At 41.8% G+C, this 19,423-nt stretch overlaps 1 protein-coding gene across 1 annotated transcript; it reads left to right on the top strand.

Moving 5' to 3' along the window:
• The first annotated feature begins 6,776 nt into the window (after positions 1–6,776).
• On the top strand, positions 6,777–19,351 carry LOC109891970 (inward rectifier potassium channel 4-like). The gene is made up of 2 exons (XM_031834297.1): positions 6,777–7,185; positions 16,015–19,351. The coding sequence occupies exon 2, from the start codon at positions 16,160–16,162 to the stop codon at positions 17,588–17,590; it is 1,431 nt and encodes a 476-aa protein (XP_031690157.1). The 5' UTR covers positions 6,777–7,185; positions 16,015–16,159; the 3' UTR covers positions 17,591–19,351.
• The last annotated feature ends 72 nt before the right edge of the window (positions 19,352–19,423 follow it).

Raw genomic sequence — 19,423 nt, 5'->3', positions numbered from 1 at the left:
TTGCCTCAGGCGCTCAAATTACAGCCAGACTGGGGCGTGAAAGCCTGAGCATGTCACTGAAGTGGGCTGTCATTAAGACATAGTCCGTATATGACCTTCTTCAACAGCAGATGGAGACAAATAGCAGTAAGTAAACAGTTCATTTTACAGGACTATCTCTCGATATAAAACGACATTATTATGTAGTATTGGTTGTGGCCAATAACTCCATCATTATCCATCCCCATAGACTCATGATTGTAGGCCTAAATGCTTGGGAAATTCATGTTTACATCCGGTACCCCGTCTGCTTCAATGAAAGTAGTTAATTCAATGAATGTAGTTCATACTTTAAAGTGTTGGCTGCGGTTACCATTATGTTTTTGGCTTAATAGTCTTGTTCACCAGTTAAGAAGAAGCCTGGCATATAGTTTAGCCTACTGTGTCCTAACTAGGGTTGCAAAGGGTCAGAAACCGGGTAAATTTCAGGAATTTTTCCCAAAATTTTCCATGGGAAGTTAAGACCGGGAATTTTGCTTAAATTCATCAAAAAAGTTAGCTTATAACAGTGAACCTTTTTTTGTGGGATACACATAAGGCAATTCTAGGTCTTGTGGCATATTTTGGTTAAACTATCCGCAATTCAATGGAATTGCAACCCTCTGCATGCACAGTGCATTATTCCATCACATGTGCAGTGTATTCTTCCATCACATGTACAGTTGATTCTCAAGATCTTGCACACTAATGAGATGCTATTGAGCCCACACAACTACACTGTCTGAGCCAAGGACTACATGCTTTCTGGTAAGTTTTCATGACAATAATGGGTGGGGTGAATATATTTTATGACATACATGATTTTTTGTTAACTAGTAAGTAGTAGCCTACAGCAAAGTGTGTTTAAATGATCATCAACCATTTTTGCTAGTTATTGTTTTCTTCCATGTGGGTTTTAGCTTGCTAACTGAGGAGTGTTATTTCACCTGTTTCCATACATGTTTCATTTTAAAACATTTATCTTAAAAAGGAGTTGTTTAATCTAACTGATTTTCTAATCTTTACAGGAAACATCAGAAAAATCTGATGTGTGGAGACATTTCACTGCAGCTAATGTAGAAGGGAAAGTTGTGTACATTTGCAAATACTGTGCCAAATCATATGTGAAGAATGCAACAAAGATGCAGAATCATCTGGCCAAGTGAATAAAGTTCCCTCAGTGCTCACAACAAGCAACCTCTGACAAAAGTCCCTCTACTTCTATTCGAGGTGAAAATGATGAATCAGACACCTTATCGATAGCAACAGCTCATGGTCCTCCTGGAATCCAAAGTTTTTTTGACTCAATGGAGGAACGTTTCAGAGAAATGCTGATGAATGTCTTGTTCGAGCTGTGTACACAACTGGTTCAACTCTGATGCTCACAGGCCCCTCCAACCAGGTGATGCTACACCCCTCCAACCAGACATGCTTTATCTACTCATTTGCAGGATGCAGAGTTCAACAGAGTTCAAGTGAAGGTCAAGCAAATCAAAGATAAAGCAGACTGTATTGCAATCATCTCTGATGGGTGGTCGAATGTTCTTGGGCAAGGAATAATTAACTACATCATCTCCACCCCTCAACCAGTATTCTACAACAGCACAGACACATGGGACAAGAGACACACCGGTTTCTACATTGCAGATGAGCTGAAGGCAGTCATCAATGACCTTAGACAACAGAAGGTATTTGCACTGGTGACAGACAATGCCGCGAACATGAAGGCTGCTTGGTCTAAAGTGGAGGAGTCCTACCATCACATCACACCCATTGCCCGTGCTGCTCATGCATTGAATCTGTTCCTCAAGGACATCATGGCACTGAAAACAATGATACACTCTACAAGAGAGCCAAGGAAATGGTTAGGTATGTGAAGAGTCATCAAGTTATAGCAGCAATCTACCTCACCAAGCGAAGTGAGAAGAATAAGAGCACCACATTGAAGCTGCCGAGCAACACCCGTTGGGGTGGTGTTGTCATCATGTTTGATAGTCTCCTGGAGGGGAAGGAGTCTCCAAGAAATGGCCATATCACAGTCTGCCGATACGGACAGCCCCATCAAGAGGATCCTCCAGGATGATGTATTTTGGAAGAGAGTGGTAAGCAGTCTGAAACTCCTGAAACCTATAGCATTAGCCATTGCACGGATTGAGGGAGACATTGCCATCCTGTCTGATGTTCAGACTCTGCTTGCAGATGTATGAGAAGAAATCCGTATTGCCCTGCCCACTTCACTGTTTCTCCAAGCAGAGGAAACTGCAGTTCTGAAATACATCAAAAAGTGTGAATACTTCTGCCTGAAGCCCATACACACCACAGCGTACATGTTGGACCCCAAGTATGCTGGCAAGAGCGTCCTGTCTGGTGAAGAGATCAACAAGGCCTATGGTGTCATCACTACCGTGTCTCGCCACCTTGGCCTGATGAGGGCAAGGTTCTTGGCAGTCTGGTGAAGTACACTTCCAAGTAAGGGCTTTGGGATGGAGATGCAATATGGCAGTCGTGCCAACATCTCTCATCAGCCACCTGGTGGAAGGTACTTTGTGGATCTGAGGCGCTTTCCCCTGTTGCCTCTACCATCCTCCAAATCCTATCAATATCAGCCGCCTCAGAGCGCAACTGGTCCTCGTTTGGGAACACACACACCAAAGCACGCAACAGGCTGTCCAATACAAGGGTTGAAAAATGTATGGCCATCTGGGCAAATTTGAGGTTTTTTGAGCCTGACAATGAGCCACCCTCAACAATGTTGGAAAGTCACAGTGAAGATGAGACCTCAGAGTCTGATGTTCAAGAGGTGGACATTGAGGATGTTCAGGGAGAAGACATGAAAGCCTGAGAGGAAGACAACCAAAGCTTTAGTTTCTAGACTATCAATGTTGAAAACGTTTTTGGGAGATGCGATGGATTATTGGGGATCATTCCATATTCCCTTTCTTTTGTTGTTCAGTGAAATCATCCCATGTGCAGTGTCAACTCATTTAATTAAAGTTCAATTCGTAACAATTTTTTTTCTTCTATTGGAAGGATTTAATCATTAGCAATTATGTCTATTTATGATAAGGTAAAAGGTTTATGTGTCTGTCTCCATATGATATGGTAAATATATCCAATGCAAAAATCATCTACATTTAAATGGTATCAATATGAATTAGCATATATTTCCGTTAATTTCCCTACATTCCTGTTGATTCCCGTTAATTCCCACGGAAGTTTCCACCTCTGAATATTTCCCAAAATGTGCAACCCTAGTCCTAACCCATGCCACATACACTAAAAGTATGTGGACACCTCTTCCAATAAGTGGATTCAGCTATTTCAGCCACAAATCGAATCACATTTTTGGATTCGGCTATGTCAGCTACACCCGTTGCTGACAGGTGTATAAAGTCAAGCACACAACCATGCAAAGTCCATTGACAGATATTGGCAGTAGAATGGCCTTACTGAATAGCTCAGTGACTTTCAACGTGGCACCATCATAGGAAGCCACCATTCCAACAAGTCAGTTTGTTAAATGTCTGCCCTGCTAGAGCTGCCCCGGTCAACTGTAAGTGCTGTTATTGTGAAGTGGAAACTTCTAGGAGCAGAACGGGACCGCCAAGTGCTGAATCACGTAGTATGTAAAAATTGTCCGTCCTCGCATGCAACACTCACTACCGATTTCCAAACTAGGAGCTCAATGAAATGGGTTTCCATGGTCGAACAGCCGCACACAAGCCTAATATTATCACAGCAATGCAGAGCGTCGGCTGGAGTGGTGTAAAGCTCAGCGCCATTGGACTCTGGAGCACTGGATGGAGCATGGAGTGTTGAATCACACTTCACTATGTGGCAGTCAGACGGACAAATCTGGGTTTGGCGGATGCCAGGAGAACGCTACCTGCCTCAATGCATAGTGACAACTGTAACGTTTGGTGGAGGAGGAATAATGGTCTGGGGCTGTTCTTCATGGTTCGGGCTAGTCCTCTAAGTTCCAGTGAAGGGAAATATTAACGCTACAGCATACAGTGACATTCTAGATGTTTCTGTGCTTCAAACTTTGTGGCAAAAAAAAAAAAACTCCTGTTTCAGCACGACTAAGCCCCCCATGCATAAAGTGAGGTCCATGCAGAAATGGTTTGTCATGAATGGTGTGGACGAACTTGACTGGCCTGCACAGAGCCCTGATCTCAACCCCATGGGGATGAATTGGAACGCCGACTGCGAGCCAGGCCTAATCATCCAACATCAGTGCCCGACCTCACTAATGCTCTTTTGGCTGAATGAAAGCAAGTCCAATGTTCCAACATCTAGTGGAAAGCCTTCCCAGAAGAGTGGAGGCTGTTATAGCAGCAAAGCGGGGAACAACTCCATATTAATGCCCATGATTTTGCAATGAGATGTTGGACGAGCAGGTGTCCACATACATTTGGCCATGTAGTGTACTTTGTCTTGCATTTTTTAAACTTTTTTTGGTTATATTTCTATACAAAACACATGGTTTGCAGAGTCCTAACAATGTTTAACCTTTTCTTTTGAGCTTTCAACTGTTTATGACACATAATGACAAGTGAGAGCTCATCATTTTGTTTCCATGTTTTGTGTAGTGCTTTGAACTACTCACTATCTCCACCTCCCTGGTTCAACTCTTCATCCCTCTATATTTATCTCCTCCACCTCCCTGCCTACCCTACAATCCTCTTAAATATCTGAATCATCGTCAAAACTAATCACCACCCTCTTCTTGCTTGGCACCCCTCACCCTCCCTTCCTTGTCCCCTGTGCCTAAATTATTGTTCCTGTGTCCAGCAGTGTGATCATAATCCACTCCCTCTGTCTCTCCGTCTGTCGCAAGTCATTGCCCTCCATCGTTCCCCTGTACCGAGTGGAAAAACTTCTCCTGAGGATCTCAGTGCTAAGTCCTGAAGTAATAGCAGAGCAAAAACATGTCTGTCCGTTTCAAAGGGACAATTGTGAGTGTACAGTTAGTTGTGTGTTCTAGGGTCTATATCGTCATATAGGCAGTATTCTTCAATGACATTACTTATTTGCCAAATATGTTGCTCTGGTATTACTGAGTTATTACCTCATTATGTTTGTTGTAAAGATAGACATTGAGCATACAGTATATGACCTGTTCATAAACAACGGTCCTATTACAAGTATGAAGGGATCAACATTAGAGATAATATAAAGGTATATGAAGGGATCAACATTAGAGATACTATAAAGGTATATGAAGGGATCAACATTAGAGATAATATAAAGGTATATGAAGGGATCAACATTAGAGAGAATATAAAGTTATATGAAAGGATCAACATTAGAGATAATATGAAGTGATCAACATTAGAGATAATATGAAGGGATCAACATTAGAGATAATATAAAAGTATATGAAAAGATCAACATTAGAGATAATATAAAAGTATATGAAAAGATCAACATTAGAGATAATATAAAGGTATATCTAATGCTAATCTAAAAAAAAAGGAAAACCACTTTAAAATGATTTAGATGTGACTTTTTTCACCATTATACACCTGTCATGGTCTCTGGCTGCCAGGAGGACAGTATAAAGGGTCAGACAGACAGGCTACAGTAGAATCTGAGTAGAAGATGACCACAAGATGACTCCTCTGTGTGTGTATTATTAGCCAGTAATCAGCCCTGGGTATCAGATTAGTCCCCATAACCTTTTGATAGGCACACCTTCCTTCATTACAGTGTACAGGTCAGCTGAGTCAGTGGCCAGCTACATGTCACGAGGAATATTTTGTATCTGGATTTCATTAACTCACCTCAAATGCTCATACTATAGTACCTTTTCTCCAAGCTCCTTTCGCCCCGCAACATCCATTCTCCATCTCCCCTCAGCCACTCGTCAGTCTCTTCTTGGTACCTATCTCAGTCCACCCCCTCACTACTCTTCTATGAGCCTGTCATATGGACAGATATACTCCCACCTTCCTATTGAGGAGGAGAGCGCATTGAAAAGAAGCCCCCTCTGCTCTATAATTTAGGAGCAGAGAAAAGGGAGAGCGAAGATTGTAAAAGGAAATAGTTTCCATAGAAACAATTGTGCTCCATCCATACCCAAGATCAGGAATACTGCACTGGCATACATTTCTGGGTTGTTTCCATTTAGGTTAATTATCTGCTATTTATTTTCAATATAACAGCAAAAACATGTCAAGTTATGATGAGAGTTCAGTGCAACTTCAGATTTCACACGGACCATTAGGTCATATCTATGGATGAAGGTCAGACAAATCCCATATACACTGTTCTCATAAATAAGGTGCAAAATCAAGAGAAAAAGAACAACTTTACAATCCTACACTTTATAAAGTGTCCTATTATGTAAAGGACTGAAGATTACCACACCAAGTGCACTAGGTCTGGCAGAGTGCCTTGGGGGAGTGTATGACTGTGGTTGGAGACTAACATGCATTGACAGTGAGACTGACTGCACTGGCAGAGATAGTGGGCTGGAAACCAGCCTGAGAGCCACTGTGAGTGGGTAAAGATTTCAAGGAACGGAAATGATGGTTTATTCTATACAGAGTTCAGTACGCAAAATTCAGTCCAAGTGACTTGGTAGTGTATTAACAAGGTTATAACAACTTTGATACCCATTCTTACAACTACTTCATGTTCATCTCACCACAATTATTCCAATGAGACATAGATTTGAGATGCAGTCAACCAGTAAAATGAGAAGGGGACGCATCATTTAACGCCTACACATATACATAAAGACGTGAGGGAGACATAATCAAACTGACAAGCACCCCCTCGAACCCACACACTTTGCACAGAGTAAATTGGCACAGCATTTGGAGACTCCAGTGCACGAGTCTGTGGAGGAGAGCGAGCACTGACCGGATTACAGGAGACAGTTAGAAGGCAGCAGAGGACAACAAAGGATTCAAAAACAAAAGGGGAAACAACTATAAAGATATGCAAAAATGTGTGATTAATGTTAAAGGAATAAGAGAGTGGAAACAGAACAGGATAGAACTATTGCCGAAAGGCAAGGCGTACAACAGAGACTCCTGGGGTTACACATTCTTCCTTCCAAAGAGTGCGTGGACTATTCAGAATTGAGGTTACAATTGGATCAGAAGTGGATCTAAACAACAAGCAAGCTGCACAACAAAATAACTTGTTGTCTTTAAGGTGAGTAAGCCTGGCCTAATTGATCAATTATCCTAAATCATAACCTAAAATGCGTAAAGGTCCCCAGTGTCCAATACACATTAGAATGTCAAGACGTTTGGGGTGGGAAACAGGACTCACAGACTTCACCAAGTGAAAATCCATTACCATTCATTTTCACAGTCTTTAAAATGTATTTTCAAAAAGACGATCCACAAATAATGATGGCTTGTTCTGAAACCAGTGAGAATCAAATGCCTCTTCTATTTCATGGTTCCTGGAACAGCTGTCCGGTCTCACCTGGGTATGCTACTATTGGTAAGATGCGTAACCTTGGTTTAACTGAGTATTTTTTTTAACGGGTTAATAATGACCAAGGATACATTTAAACTGGTCAGAGCAACACTTGAATTTATAATAGTGAACTTGGTTATTTGGATATCTCCTACTAAGTATTTGACAATAATATCTGCTCAAGACATTTGCATGAGACACTTATACACTACCATTCCCCATTAAAGTGTGTCCTTCCATCAATCTAGAGCTCAATGAGGCACTGCGTCACCCAGTCCATGATCATACACTGAAAGGAAACTGCTGTGTAGGGATATAGAGCAAACAGCTGCTTTATTATACAGTTCATCTTATTTCAACTCTAGGGCATCCAGGAATCAGTCATAGTCACCTGCTGTTATGGCAGTAAGACCTGCTCCTCTCTAGACTCATTTAGTCTGTGTTCGAGGTAATCGCAATGTTTTGTTCACAAACTGAGAGCGAATTAACCCAGGGTTTACAGACCCATTCACAATAATGGATGACATCCCAAATGTCAAAGCTACAGTAAATGTGTAGAGGAAAATGTCGATAAAGGATGGATCTGTCGAGTAGCCTACAGCACACCAGAGCAATAAACAGGAGACGGGGACAGAGAGGGATATATAAATAAACACAGGGAGCAGAAGCTCGTGAAAATGAGAGGAAAGTTGATGTTGTAATAAAACGGATAATCCTACAGTTAACTCTGTGTGGCCAGGCGATCCTTACTGGTAAAACCCGCTTGTGATTCTGCATCTGTGTTCTAAAAACAGGGATTTAGCAAACGATGAAACAAGTTATTATATTTTTCCAAGTACAAAGCCAACACCACCTTACGTTGCCCATATAATTAGAATTGTCAGCACGTTTCTAAAACAACATTTATACAGGTTCAAATAATAGTACAATAGAAGTAGTAATAAAATGAACCAAGCAGAGAATTCATTCTATTTAGCTGCAAAAAGAATGACTTTGATCTACTTTGCCCTTCATTATGTAACACTTTCCTTGTTTAAAAACACAGCCCTCATTTGAAGCCATGCATGCAATGGTTGAGCTGACTGGGGTTGATCAATCACTACTTAGTAGGGGGCTGTTGTTGACTGACCCTAATTAGGGTACTCTACCCTAGCTGTAAACAGACAGAGAAGGTTCCAGATCGTTCAACGTGATTGACACGCAGGGAGACAGGAATTGATCTGTTACAAATGAAGGTGATGGGAATTCCTAGGCTGTCAGATGTCATTTGGTCATGTTTCTTTGACACAGTGGCTCATGGAAGGGAAAAAAATGTATTCATTTGTTCCACTTGTTGAGCTGTTAAAATGAAATCAGTAAACCTTCTTAGTGAAATCTCTGAGCCCAGAGTGGATTGATCAACTGAATTTCTGGCTTGTTCGTGGAACTGACAAGATTAAAATAGTTTGTTATGATCTTAATCTAATTTGACCAGACAAAGTTTTGCATCTGAATGGATTCAGGAAATGTACCAAAGCCAGAGAAGGTCAACATAGACAAACTCATTCCCTCTGTACCTGCCAACATTAAGTACTGTTGTAACAGGCTCTTATTAGCCACTTCATGTTTTATAATTCAGTTATACAATTTATTTTCACTTAGGATGGGGTATGGACTTTAACTGTAGCGTTTGAGAAAACAAGAAACTTGTGGTTGGGTCCACCTTTATTCTTCTCTTGTTTTATTAGTTTCCTTGTAGGCCTACATCCCATTGGTTTCTCATCAACAAATACAACAAAAAATCATAATGACAACAAGAAACACATTGCAACCGAACCTACCCATTTTGAACAGCCATCGATAGGCTCATACGCATACTGTTCCTTTTTATACATCTCAGAGAGGACTGATTGGGCCCAGCTTGTGTATTATCTTCCTATGTGTTTGAGATATGTCTTGATGTGCAGTAAGGATCCATATTCCAAATGGTATGTAATCCTGCTCCGGTGATTAACCTGGGACAAGTATGACGTGGTTTAGGAGATGTCCTGTTGGCGTCGTCATCCTTCCACAACACTGTCCGCCACCAGCACCGTCTCCCTCCGTTTCTTCTTTCTCTGTAAGGGATTAGTGGGAAATCTGAACCAGGTCACTCTACTTAGATCTGCCTTTCATATCACTTCTTTGAGACTAGAGATTAGGGGACTATTCATCTGTAATTTAAGAGATTATGGGTTAAGAATGGCCTTGCCAGACAAGTACACATATAGATACAGTGAGGGAAGCATCCCCTCCCCAGCCAACACACACACACACACCTCCTGCTCAAGTGGGATTAAGTATGTTGTGTAGCAAAGATTCTTATTCAGGCCTTCTCTTCCCACAGTTCAGTTTTTCTATGCACTCATCATCTCCCTACACTGTGATGATGAGTGACTGTTAGATGTAATTCTGTTAAACCTAGGTGAATCAGTTTAAGATGTGTTCTGTTTACTCTTGAATCGTCCCCTCTCCGTGACTCATCCTGAAGAGCTCTTACTAGCCCCCTCCACTATGTCTCTAGAGGCTTTACCGATACGCTCCATCCCCCTCGCTTCACCACACAGTCACCCTCCAACCAAAAAGTGATCAGCGTCATGATTACTCCGGCATTGACATATTTGATCTTCAGTGTAATCATGTCCTCAGTTGATGTTGTCCTCCTGAACCAGAAGTACCTGTGGGAGAAGTGTGAAAAACATTGATAACGATCCTAACGATGTCACCGTATTGTAAATTCCGTCAAAGAGAGAGAGAAAAGATATACAGTGGGGCAAAAAAGTATTTAGTCAGCCACCAATTGTGCAAGTTCTCCCACTTAAAAAGATGAGAGAGGCCTGTAATGTTCATCATAGGTACACTTCAACTATGACAGACAAAATGAGGGAAAAAAATCCAGAAAATCACATTGTAGGATTTTTAATTAATTTATTTGCAAATTATGGTGGAAAATAAGTATTTGGTCAATAACAAAAGTTTATCTCAATACTTTGTTATATACCCTTTGTTGGCAATGACAGAGGTCAAGCGTTTTCTGTAAGTATTCACAAGGTTTTCACACACTGTTGCTGGTATTTTGGCCCATTCCTCCATGCAGATCATCTCTAGAGCAGTGATGTTTGGGGCTGTTGCTGGGCAACACGGACTTTCAACTCCCTCCAAAGATTTTCTATGGGGTTGAGATCTGAAGACTGGCTAGGCCACTCCAGGACCTTGAAATGCTTCTTACGAAGCCACTCCTTCGTTGCCCGGGCGGTGTGTTTGGGATCATTGTCATGCTGAAAGACCCAGCCACGTTTCATCTTCAATGCCCTTGCTGATGGAAGGAGGTTTTCACTCAAAATCTCACGATACATGGCCCCATTCATTCTTTCCTTTACACGGATCAGTCGTCCTGGTCCCTTAGCAGAAAAACAGCCCCAAAGTATGATGTTTCCACCCCCATGCTTCACAGTAGGTATGGTGTTCTTTGGATGCAACTCAGCATTCTTTGTCCTCCAAACACAATGAGTTGAGTTTTTACCAAAAAGTTCTATTTTGGTTTCATCTGATCATATGTGTCACGTTCTGACCTTTATTTCCTTTGTTTTGTCATTATTTAGTATGGTCAGGGCGTGAGCTGGGGTGGGCAGTCTATGTTTGTTTTTCTATGATTTGGGGATTTCTATGTTTCGGCCTAGTATGGTTCTCAATCAGAGGCAGGTGTCATTAGTTGTCTCTGATTGAGAATCATACTTAGGTAGCCTGGGTTTCACTGTTTGTTAGTGGTTGGGTGTCTATGTTAGTTGCTTGTGTCAGCACAGTTCTCATTATAGCTTCACGGTCGTTATTTGTTTATTGTTTTGTATAGTTTGTATTCAGTGTTCAGTGCTTTCTTTAATAAAAAAATCATCATGAACACATACCACGCCGCATTTTGGTCCGCTCCTTACGACAATCGTGACAATATGACATTCTCCCAATCTTCTTCTGGATCATCCAAATGCTCTCTAGCAAACTTCAGACGGGCCTGGACATGTACTGGCTTAAGCAGGGGGACACGTCTGGCACTGCAGGATTTGAGTCCCTGGCGCCGTAGCTTTGTTACTTTGGTCCCAGCTCTCTGCAGGTCATTCACTAGGTCCCCCCGTGTGGTTCTGGGATTTTTACTCACTGTTCTTGTGATCATTTTGACCCCACGGGGTGAGATCTTGCGAGGAGCCCCAGATCGAGGGAGATTATCATTGGTCTTGTATGTCTTCCATTTCCTAATAATTGCTCCCACAGTTGATTTCTTCAAACCAAGCTGCTTACCTATTGCAGGTTCAGTCTTCCCAGCCTAGTGCAGGTCTACAATTTTGTTTCTGGTGTCCTTTGACAGCTCTTTGGTCTTGGCCATAGTGGAGTTTGGAGTGTGACTGTTTGAGGTTGTTGACAGGTGTCTTTTATACTGATAACAAGTTCAAACAGGTGCCATTAATACAGGTAACGAGTGGAGGACAGAGGATCCTCTTAAAGAATAAGTTACAGGTCTGAGAGCCAGAAATCTTGCTTGTTTTGTAGGTGACCAAATACTTATTTTCCACCATAATTTGCTAATAAATTCATAAAAAATCCTAAAATGTGATTTTCTGGATTTTTTTCTCATTTTGTCTGTCATAGTTGAAGTGTACCTATGATGGAAATTAAGGCCTCTCATCTTTTTAAGTGGGAGAACTTGCACAATTGGTGGCTGACTAAATACTTTTTTGCCCCACTGTATATATATGTCAATGTTCTTGCAGACAATTCCATTGGCAACCATGTTTGGCTTTGTGGACTGTCACATACATCCTCACAACTGGCGGTTGATCTGTCAGGAAAACTGTCCGTGTCGTGTAAAGGTCCCAAATGATGAAGCTTCACAATGACACAACCTTTGTATGTTTTCACAAAATAAAGCTACAACTACTACCTCAATCTTGGATTTCTAAGTGTTTTGAATTGTAGGTAAAATCATGCAAGGATTATGAGAGGGATTTCTTTTACATAGATATGTAATGACAGAAACAACCCTGAGTGGTTTTCTAATATTACGTGACATTAGGAAATTTGGAGATCATTGTGGAACCACGTTGTTTCGTTGAAGTCTTTATTTAGCGCCAAAATGAAGTAATGGCAGGTGTATTTTCAGTTGTGACATTGGCCTCTATAAAGAGACAAATTACACAATCAACCACAGAGGTGTATTACCTCAGGACTGAACTCTTACTTGAAGATATACAGTACCAGACAAATGTTTGGACACACCTATTCATTCAAGGGTTTTTCTTCATTTGTACAATTTTCTACATTGTAGAATAATAGTGAAGACATCAAACTATGAAATAACACATATGGAATCCTATAGTAAGCACAAAAGTGTTAAACAAATCAAAATATATTTTATATTTGAGATTCTTCAAATTAGCCACACTTTGCCTTGGTGTCCCGATTGTTATAAGGAGTGGACCAAGATGCAGCGTGGTATGTTTCCATCGTTTTATTTGGAAGAGAAACTTAGAGCGAAAACAATAAAGCGAACAAACGAAACATGAAGCTCAAAATAGTGCTCGCAACTATACCTAGACAAGATCCCACAAAACACAATGGGGAAATGGCTGCCTAAATATGTTGTGTTGTGACAAGGTAGGTACACAGAAGATAGCCCTATTTGGTAAAAGACCAAGTTCATATTATGGCAAGAACAGCTCAAATAACCAAAGAGAAAGTACAGTCAATCATTACTTTAAGACATGAAGGTCAGCCAATGCAGAACATTTCAAGAACTTTGGAAGTTTCTTTAAGTGCAGTCACAAAAACCATCAGGCATTATGATGAAACTGGCTCTCATGAGGACTGATAAAACAGGAAAGGAAGACCCATAGTTACCTTTGCTGCAGAGGATATGTTCATTAGAGTTACCAACCTCAGAAATTGCAGCCCGAATATATGCTTCACAGAGTTCAAGTAACAGTGTCACGCCCTGACCGTAGAGATATTCTTATTCTCTATGTTTGGTTGGTCAGGGTGAACTCTATGTTCATGTTTCTATGTTTTGGCCGGGTATGGTTCTCAATCAGGGACAGCTGTCTATCGTTGTCTCTGATTGGGAATCATACTTAGGCAGCCTTTTTTCCTTTTGTATTTGTGGGTAGTTGTCTATGTTAGTGCCATTATAGCCTAAGTAAGCTTCATGGTCGTGTTCTTTGTTTTGTTGGCGACATTTATCAATAAAATAAATGTATGCTCACCATGCTGCACCTTGGTCCGGTTATTTCCACGACGACAGAGATCGTGACAAACAGACACATCTCAACATCAACTGTTCAGAGGAGACTGTGTGAATCAGGCCTTCATGGTTGAATTGCTGCAAAGAAACCACTACTAAAGGACACCAATAATAATAAAATACTTGCTTGGGCCAAGAAACACGAGTAATGGACATTAGACAGGTGAAAATCTGTTCTTTGGTCTGATTTGTCCAAATTTGAGATTATTGGTTCTAACCGCTGTGTCTTTGTGAGACAGTTTTGATTTCATAGTTTTGATGTCATCTTTATTATTCTACAATGTAGAAAATAGTAAAAAAGAAAGAAAACCCCTTGAATGAGTAGGTGTGTCCAAACTTTTGACTGGTACTGTATATTTGTAACCCAAAAACCAGGTCACATCAAATCATTGTTCTCTCAATAAAATATGCTCACACTAAATCAGTTATGAATGTTGAGGGATAGTTATCCAAATCTGTGCAAAATGATATGGTGATGCACAGGTACAGATGTAGGATCTTAATTTGATCATTATTGATTTGGCTGAGAATTTTCCTGAGAAGCAGGAAATGTAGATGAGCTTTGTGATTTCATACATTCACTGAAAACCTGCAGTTATATTAACAGTACTACACTTTTCATGTAGTCTAATTTTAATAGCCTAACCACCAATCAAGTAACATTATGGACTACATGTTTGAATCATTTTGCTGTGACTATATAGGTCAAATTAAGATCCTACACCTGTACTGTGTAGGAATCTTGGCAAAATGTAAAATCTTTCTCCCTGTAGTGGTCTTCACCGGTGGATGCCGTCCATGCACACATTGACAGTTGCCATGCCGATACCAAATCTTTCGCAGTAGACTACTTGCCAGGGCGGAGTCCAGCCTCCCACCTCACTTATAGACCTACTGACCACCTGATGATCACTGGTGCCAATGGGAACAGCACGGGCCAACAGGTGAGGACACCATGAATGGAAGCTGTCATACCCAGCGGCGTAAAGTACTTAAGTAAAAATTAAAGTACTACTTAAGTAATTTTGGGGATATTACTATTTATATTTTTACTTAGATTTGAACTTTTACTTCACTAGATCCCTAATGAACATAATGTACATTTTCGATGACACGCAAAAATACTTAGCAGGACAGGAATTCAGACACTTTTCAAGAGAACATCCTACTGCCTCTGATCTGGCGGACTCACTAAACACACATGCTTTGTTTGTAAAGGATGTCTGAGTGTGTGTGTGCCCCTGGCTGGCCGTAAATAAATAAAAACAAGAAAAATGGTGCCGTCTGGTTTTCTTAATATAAGGAATTTGAAATTATTTATACTTTTAATTTTGATACTTAAGTATAATTTAGCAACTACTTTTAATTTTGATACCTAAGTATATTTGAAACCAAATACTTTTAGACTTTTTCTAGAGTAGTATTTTTCTGGGTGACTTTCACTTTTACTTGAGTAATTTTCTATTAAGGTATCTTGACTTTTACTCAAGTATGACAATTGGGTACTTTTTCCATCACTGGTCGCACCTTATGTCCCCAAAGCTGACAACACTTCTCCTTATTTGTGTTATTACAGGGAAATGGACAACCTTAGTTCGCCAATGTACATTCAAATGAATGGAACCAAAATAGTGGAGCCATTAAAAATTCAATAAGTATATGGTTGAATATAGTTTCCTGATCAATGGAGCACTATAAATTGGTCAATATAATGTCTGTATGTCCCAGTCAACATAGGCTGTCAAGAGACTTGGCTCATGTATAATCCCTAAACCCGTGATGACCGCAATCCCTCTCACATAGCTAAACACAACTCACCTTCCCAGGTTATCCTCTCCGAAGGAGAGAGACAGATCGGTCTGATCAATATTAGGAGGGCACCGGAGGTAGGTCAAATGGTCTTGAGGAAAGTGAGAAAGCATCATTTCATGCTACCTTTGCATTCAAGAAGGATACCCTTATATATACATTTCTCATTCACAGCATATCCTTCCTAAGCGCTGTCTTTAATGCATGAGAGAATGTGAGTCATACATTATGTCTCTGTGCAGAGTTGGCAAGCTATGCATAGTCACTGTGTCCTGTAGGGCACACTGGTAAGAATAGATAGCCCAATGAGATTACGGACATGTATTATAACCTCAACTCTTCCTGTTCTACACCCTCTCTCAAACCACTCTCACATCTCTTGCATCACTCTGGTCAATTTCCTTATTTATCCATACTTTCCCCTTTTGTTAACCCTACAGGTACAGCTTCGCAGCAACAGATGAGGAGGGCCTGAAAATCTCCACACTTGGGCTCCACAACGGCCACAGCTCGCCAAATAGCCGGTTCCTCTCCCCTAGTGACACACCCGGAGGAGATAGGATATCAGGAGCCACAGGTCGTAGGATGAACAATTACAACGGAAAGATCTCTACTACAGGATCGAGCCAACTAAGAAGTCGCTTCGTCAAGAAAAATGGGCATTGCAACGTGGTGTTCTCTAACATGGAGGAGAAATCACAACGTTACCTGGCCGACATCTTTACCACCTGCGTGGACATCCGCTGGAGATACTTACTACTCCTCTTCTGCTCGACCTTCCTGTCCTCCTGGATGTTTTTTGGAATAATCTTCTATTCAGTTTCCAGAGCCCATGGGGATTTTGATGAGCACCCTGGAATGAGTTCCTCTTCGGGGTTGGAAGGGAATGGGCTTGGGGTTGGTGAAGTTGAAGGGGTGCAGAAAACATGGCAGCCATGCCTCCTTCATGTGGAGGGCTTCGTCGGAGCCTTCCTATTCTCCGTCGAGACCCAGACCACCATTGGTTATGGGTGGCGCTGTGTCACTGAGGAGTGCCCTGTGGCAGTGATCACAGTGGTGGTCCAGTCCATAGTGGGCTGCATCATTGACTCCTTCATGCTTGGCACAATCATGGTCAAAATGGCACGCCCTAAGAAGAGGAACCAGACCCTGCTGTTCTCAAAAACCGCTGTGATTTCCCTGCGCGATGGCAAGCTGTGCCTCATGTGGCGGGTGGGTAACCTGCGCAGGAGCCACATCGTGGAGGCCCATGTGCGGGCACAGCTCATTCGACCCTACGTCACGGCAGAGGGAGAGTTTATCCCTCTAGAGCAGAGGGATCTCAACGTAGGCTACGACGAAGGCATTGACCGTCTTTTCCTGGTTTCTCCTCTGGTTATCGTCCATGAGATCGACGAGGACAGCCCCCTGTACACTGTGAGCCGGGCTGATCTGGAGTCTGATGACTTTGAGATCGTAGTGATCTTGGAGGGCATGGTGGAGGCCACCGCCATGACCACCCAGGCCCGCAGCTCCTATCTGACCAAGGAGATCCTATGGGGGCATAGGTTTGAGCCTGTGATCTTTGAGGACCGAACCAAGTATCAGGTGGACTATTCTCGCTTCCACAAGACCTACGAGGTGCCCTCCACACCCCACTGCAGCGCCAAGGAGCTCAGTGAGACGGCCAGCCGGCCTGCCTCATCCGCCTCCTCCCACTCACTATTCCCAACCAGCCCCAGAATCACCCAGCACCTCGTAACCCCCCACTCCCCCAGCGCCTTCTGCTATGAGAATGAGGTAGCACTGAGCTGTGGAGAGGACGAGGATGAATTGGATAGGCAAAAGGGAAAAGACAGGGAGGAGGAAAGGAGGAATTCAGTTTCTGTAGACTTTCATCATTTGTTTCAGGACACAGCCACAATGACATCCGGCAGCAACATGCTGTGTGTTTTGGACAATCAGATGGATTTTGACATTCTACAGACGACCATTACTCGTGATCCACTGACATATAAAAGTGAGTCAGGAATCTGAGGCAAAGGGATGGCACCCTCAGACCCTTCCCAACCCCTCCATTCACATATACCGATCTGTAGGTCTTGAAGAGAGGTCTTCCTTTTTGTATTTTGCACGTTTTGCTCTGGATTTAGTACTAGATCTACACCCCTTTCGCCTTGCCAGCATTATTTTGTACTTTAACCTGAACCCATGTTTTTGTTTGTGTAGAGAACCAAATGGGAGGCTGAGGTTAGTGGTTCTACTCTGCACACCTCACCCATACGTGTACCTCAGTTGGGCTGTGGGACAGTCACCTAGACAGATAATTACACATGAGATTGTATGAACGGGCGACTCTTTTAAACGAGGTAATAGGAAAGGAACACCAAGAGATGGACAGTTCCAGCAGAGAGCTGAGGATGAGACAAATAATGACTTGTTGAGACGTGTGCAATGAAGGATAAACAGACATTTGACCAAAGGAGCACTTCTGCTACAGAAACTGTCTCAGGAGGAAATGTGCAGGGAAGATACCCAGAATATTTGAGTAACATTCAAGTAGGTAGGTATGATGTTTATCTACACAGTCTTATTGTGTAGTTTGTTTCATTTGGACATGATTCTCCAGTGTTCTGTAAAGATAAAATGACTGGTGATATGACATGTGATATGAATCATACTTGGGTTCTAATACTATATCAACAGGATAGGTTGCTGCTTTCTACTATTTGCACTATTGTTCTCCAGACAAGTTTTCCTCTGAGCCTCTTTTCTCCCTAATTTACTCATTTACACACATTGTTTTCATAGTGTCTTTAGCATAGATCAATGACTCATGTATCGGTTGTTACTGTGCGTAGTAACAACAATCATTGAATAATCATAGGGAAGGGACTTATTGTCTAAAATCCAGTTCTTCATTTGCTGGAGAAAAGAACTAGGTGTTTTTTATTAAAGGCCTGTTTTCGTGTTGCAAAAGGAGCAGGAATGTGACATAATGGAAAGTCCCTCTCTTCAGTGTATATCAGTAGAGAACTTATCATGAGTTACTTATCTGGTCTCTCCTGTCACCTTAAAGACGTTTCCCGATAGACACCTTTAGGGGAATCATCTGAAAGCACTCGTCTTTAGAACGTGAGATCTCATAAAGGTTGATTCTAGAGAGACTGAATAGAGAAACATCTTTGTGAATTCCAAAGTGTCTATATTTCATCTCTTTCCCACTAAGTCAAATATAAACAACGCTGTCTTGTTTGTTGGCATATGGTTTGTGTATGAAATGACTCAAATACTTTTTCTGACCCTTCTCATGCACCGTAGCTCCTATTGTGTGTAGTTGTCTGAATGATGCACATGTCTCTTGTCTGTCTCCTGCACTACACTGCACCTGTTTGTCTCTTATCTTTTTCCAACAACATCTGGTTCTTGAGTAACTTTTGCCATTTTTACATCTGCAAAATTGTTTCTGAAGATTATATAAACTTGAATGTGTATGTGTGTGTGTGTGCCTGTGCGTGTGTGTGTCTGTGTGAGAGAGAGAGAGAGAGAGAGAGAACAGAGAGAGAGAGAGAGAGAGAGAGACAGAGAGAGAGAGAGAGAGAGAGAGAGAGAGAGAGAGACAGAGAGAGAGAGAGAGAGAGAGAGAGAGAGAGAGAGAGAGAGAGAGAGAGAAAGAGAAAGAGAAAGAGAGAGAGAGAGAGAGAGAGAGAGAGAGAGAGAGAGAGAGAGAGAGAAAGAGAAAGAGAAAGAGAAAGAGAAAGAGAGAGAGAGAGAGAGAGAGAGAGAGAGAGAGAGAGAGAGAGAGAGAGAGAAAGAGAGAGAGAGAGAGAGAGAGAGAGAGCGCTGGGCATTCAGTATGACAGTAGGCTT

Source organism: Oncorhynchus kisutch, linkage group LG10 (assembly GCF_002021735.2).
Source record: "Oncorhynchus kisutch isolate 150728-3 linkage group LG10, Okis_V2, whole genome shotgun sequence".
In the NCBI taxonomy this organism is placed as follows: domain Eukaryota; kingdom Metazoa; phylum Chordata; class Actinopteri; order Salmoniformes; family Salmonidae; genus Oncorhynchus; species Oncorhynchus kisutch.
This window is presented reverse-complemented; position numbering and strand designations above follow the sequence as displayed.

Coding starts and splice junctions, on each gene's coding strand:
- LOC109891970 (XM_031834297.1), top strand. CDS start 16,160: ATGAACAATTACAACGGAAAGATCTCTACTACAGGATCGAGCCAACTA.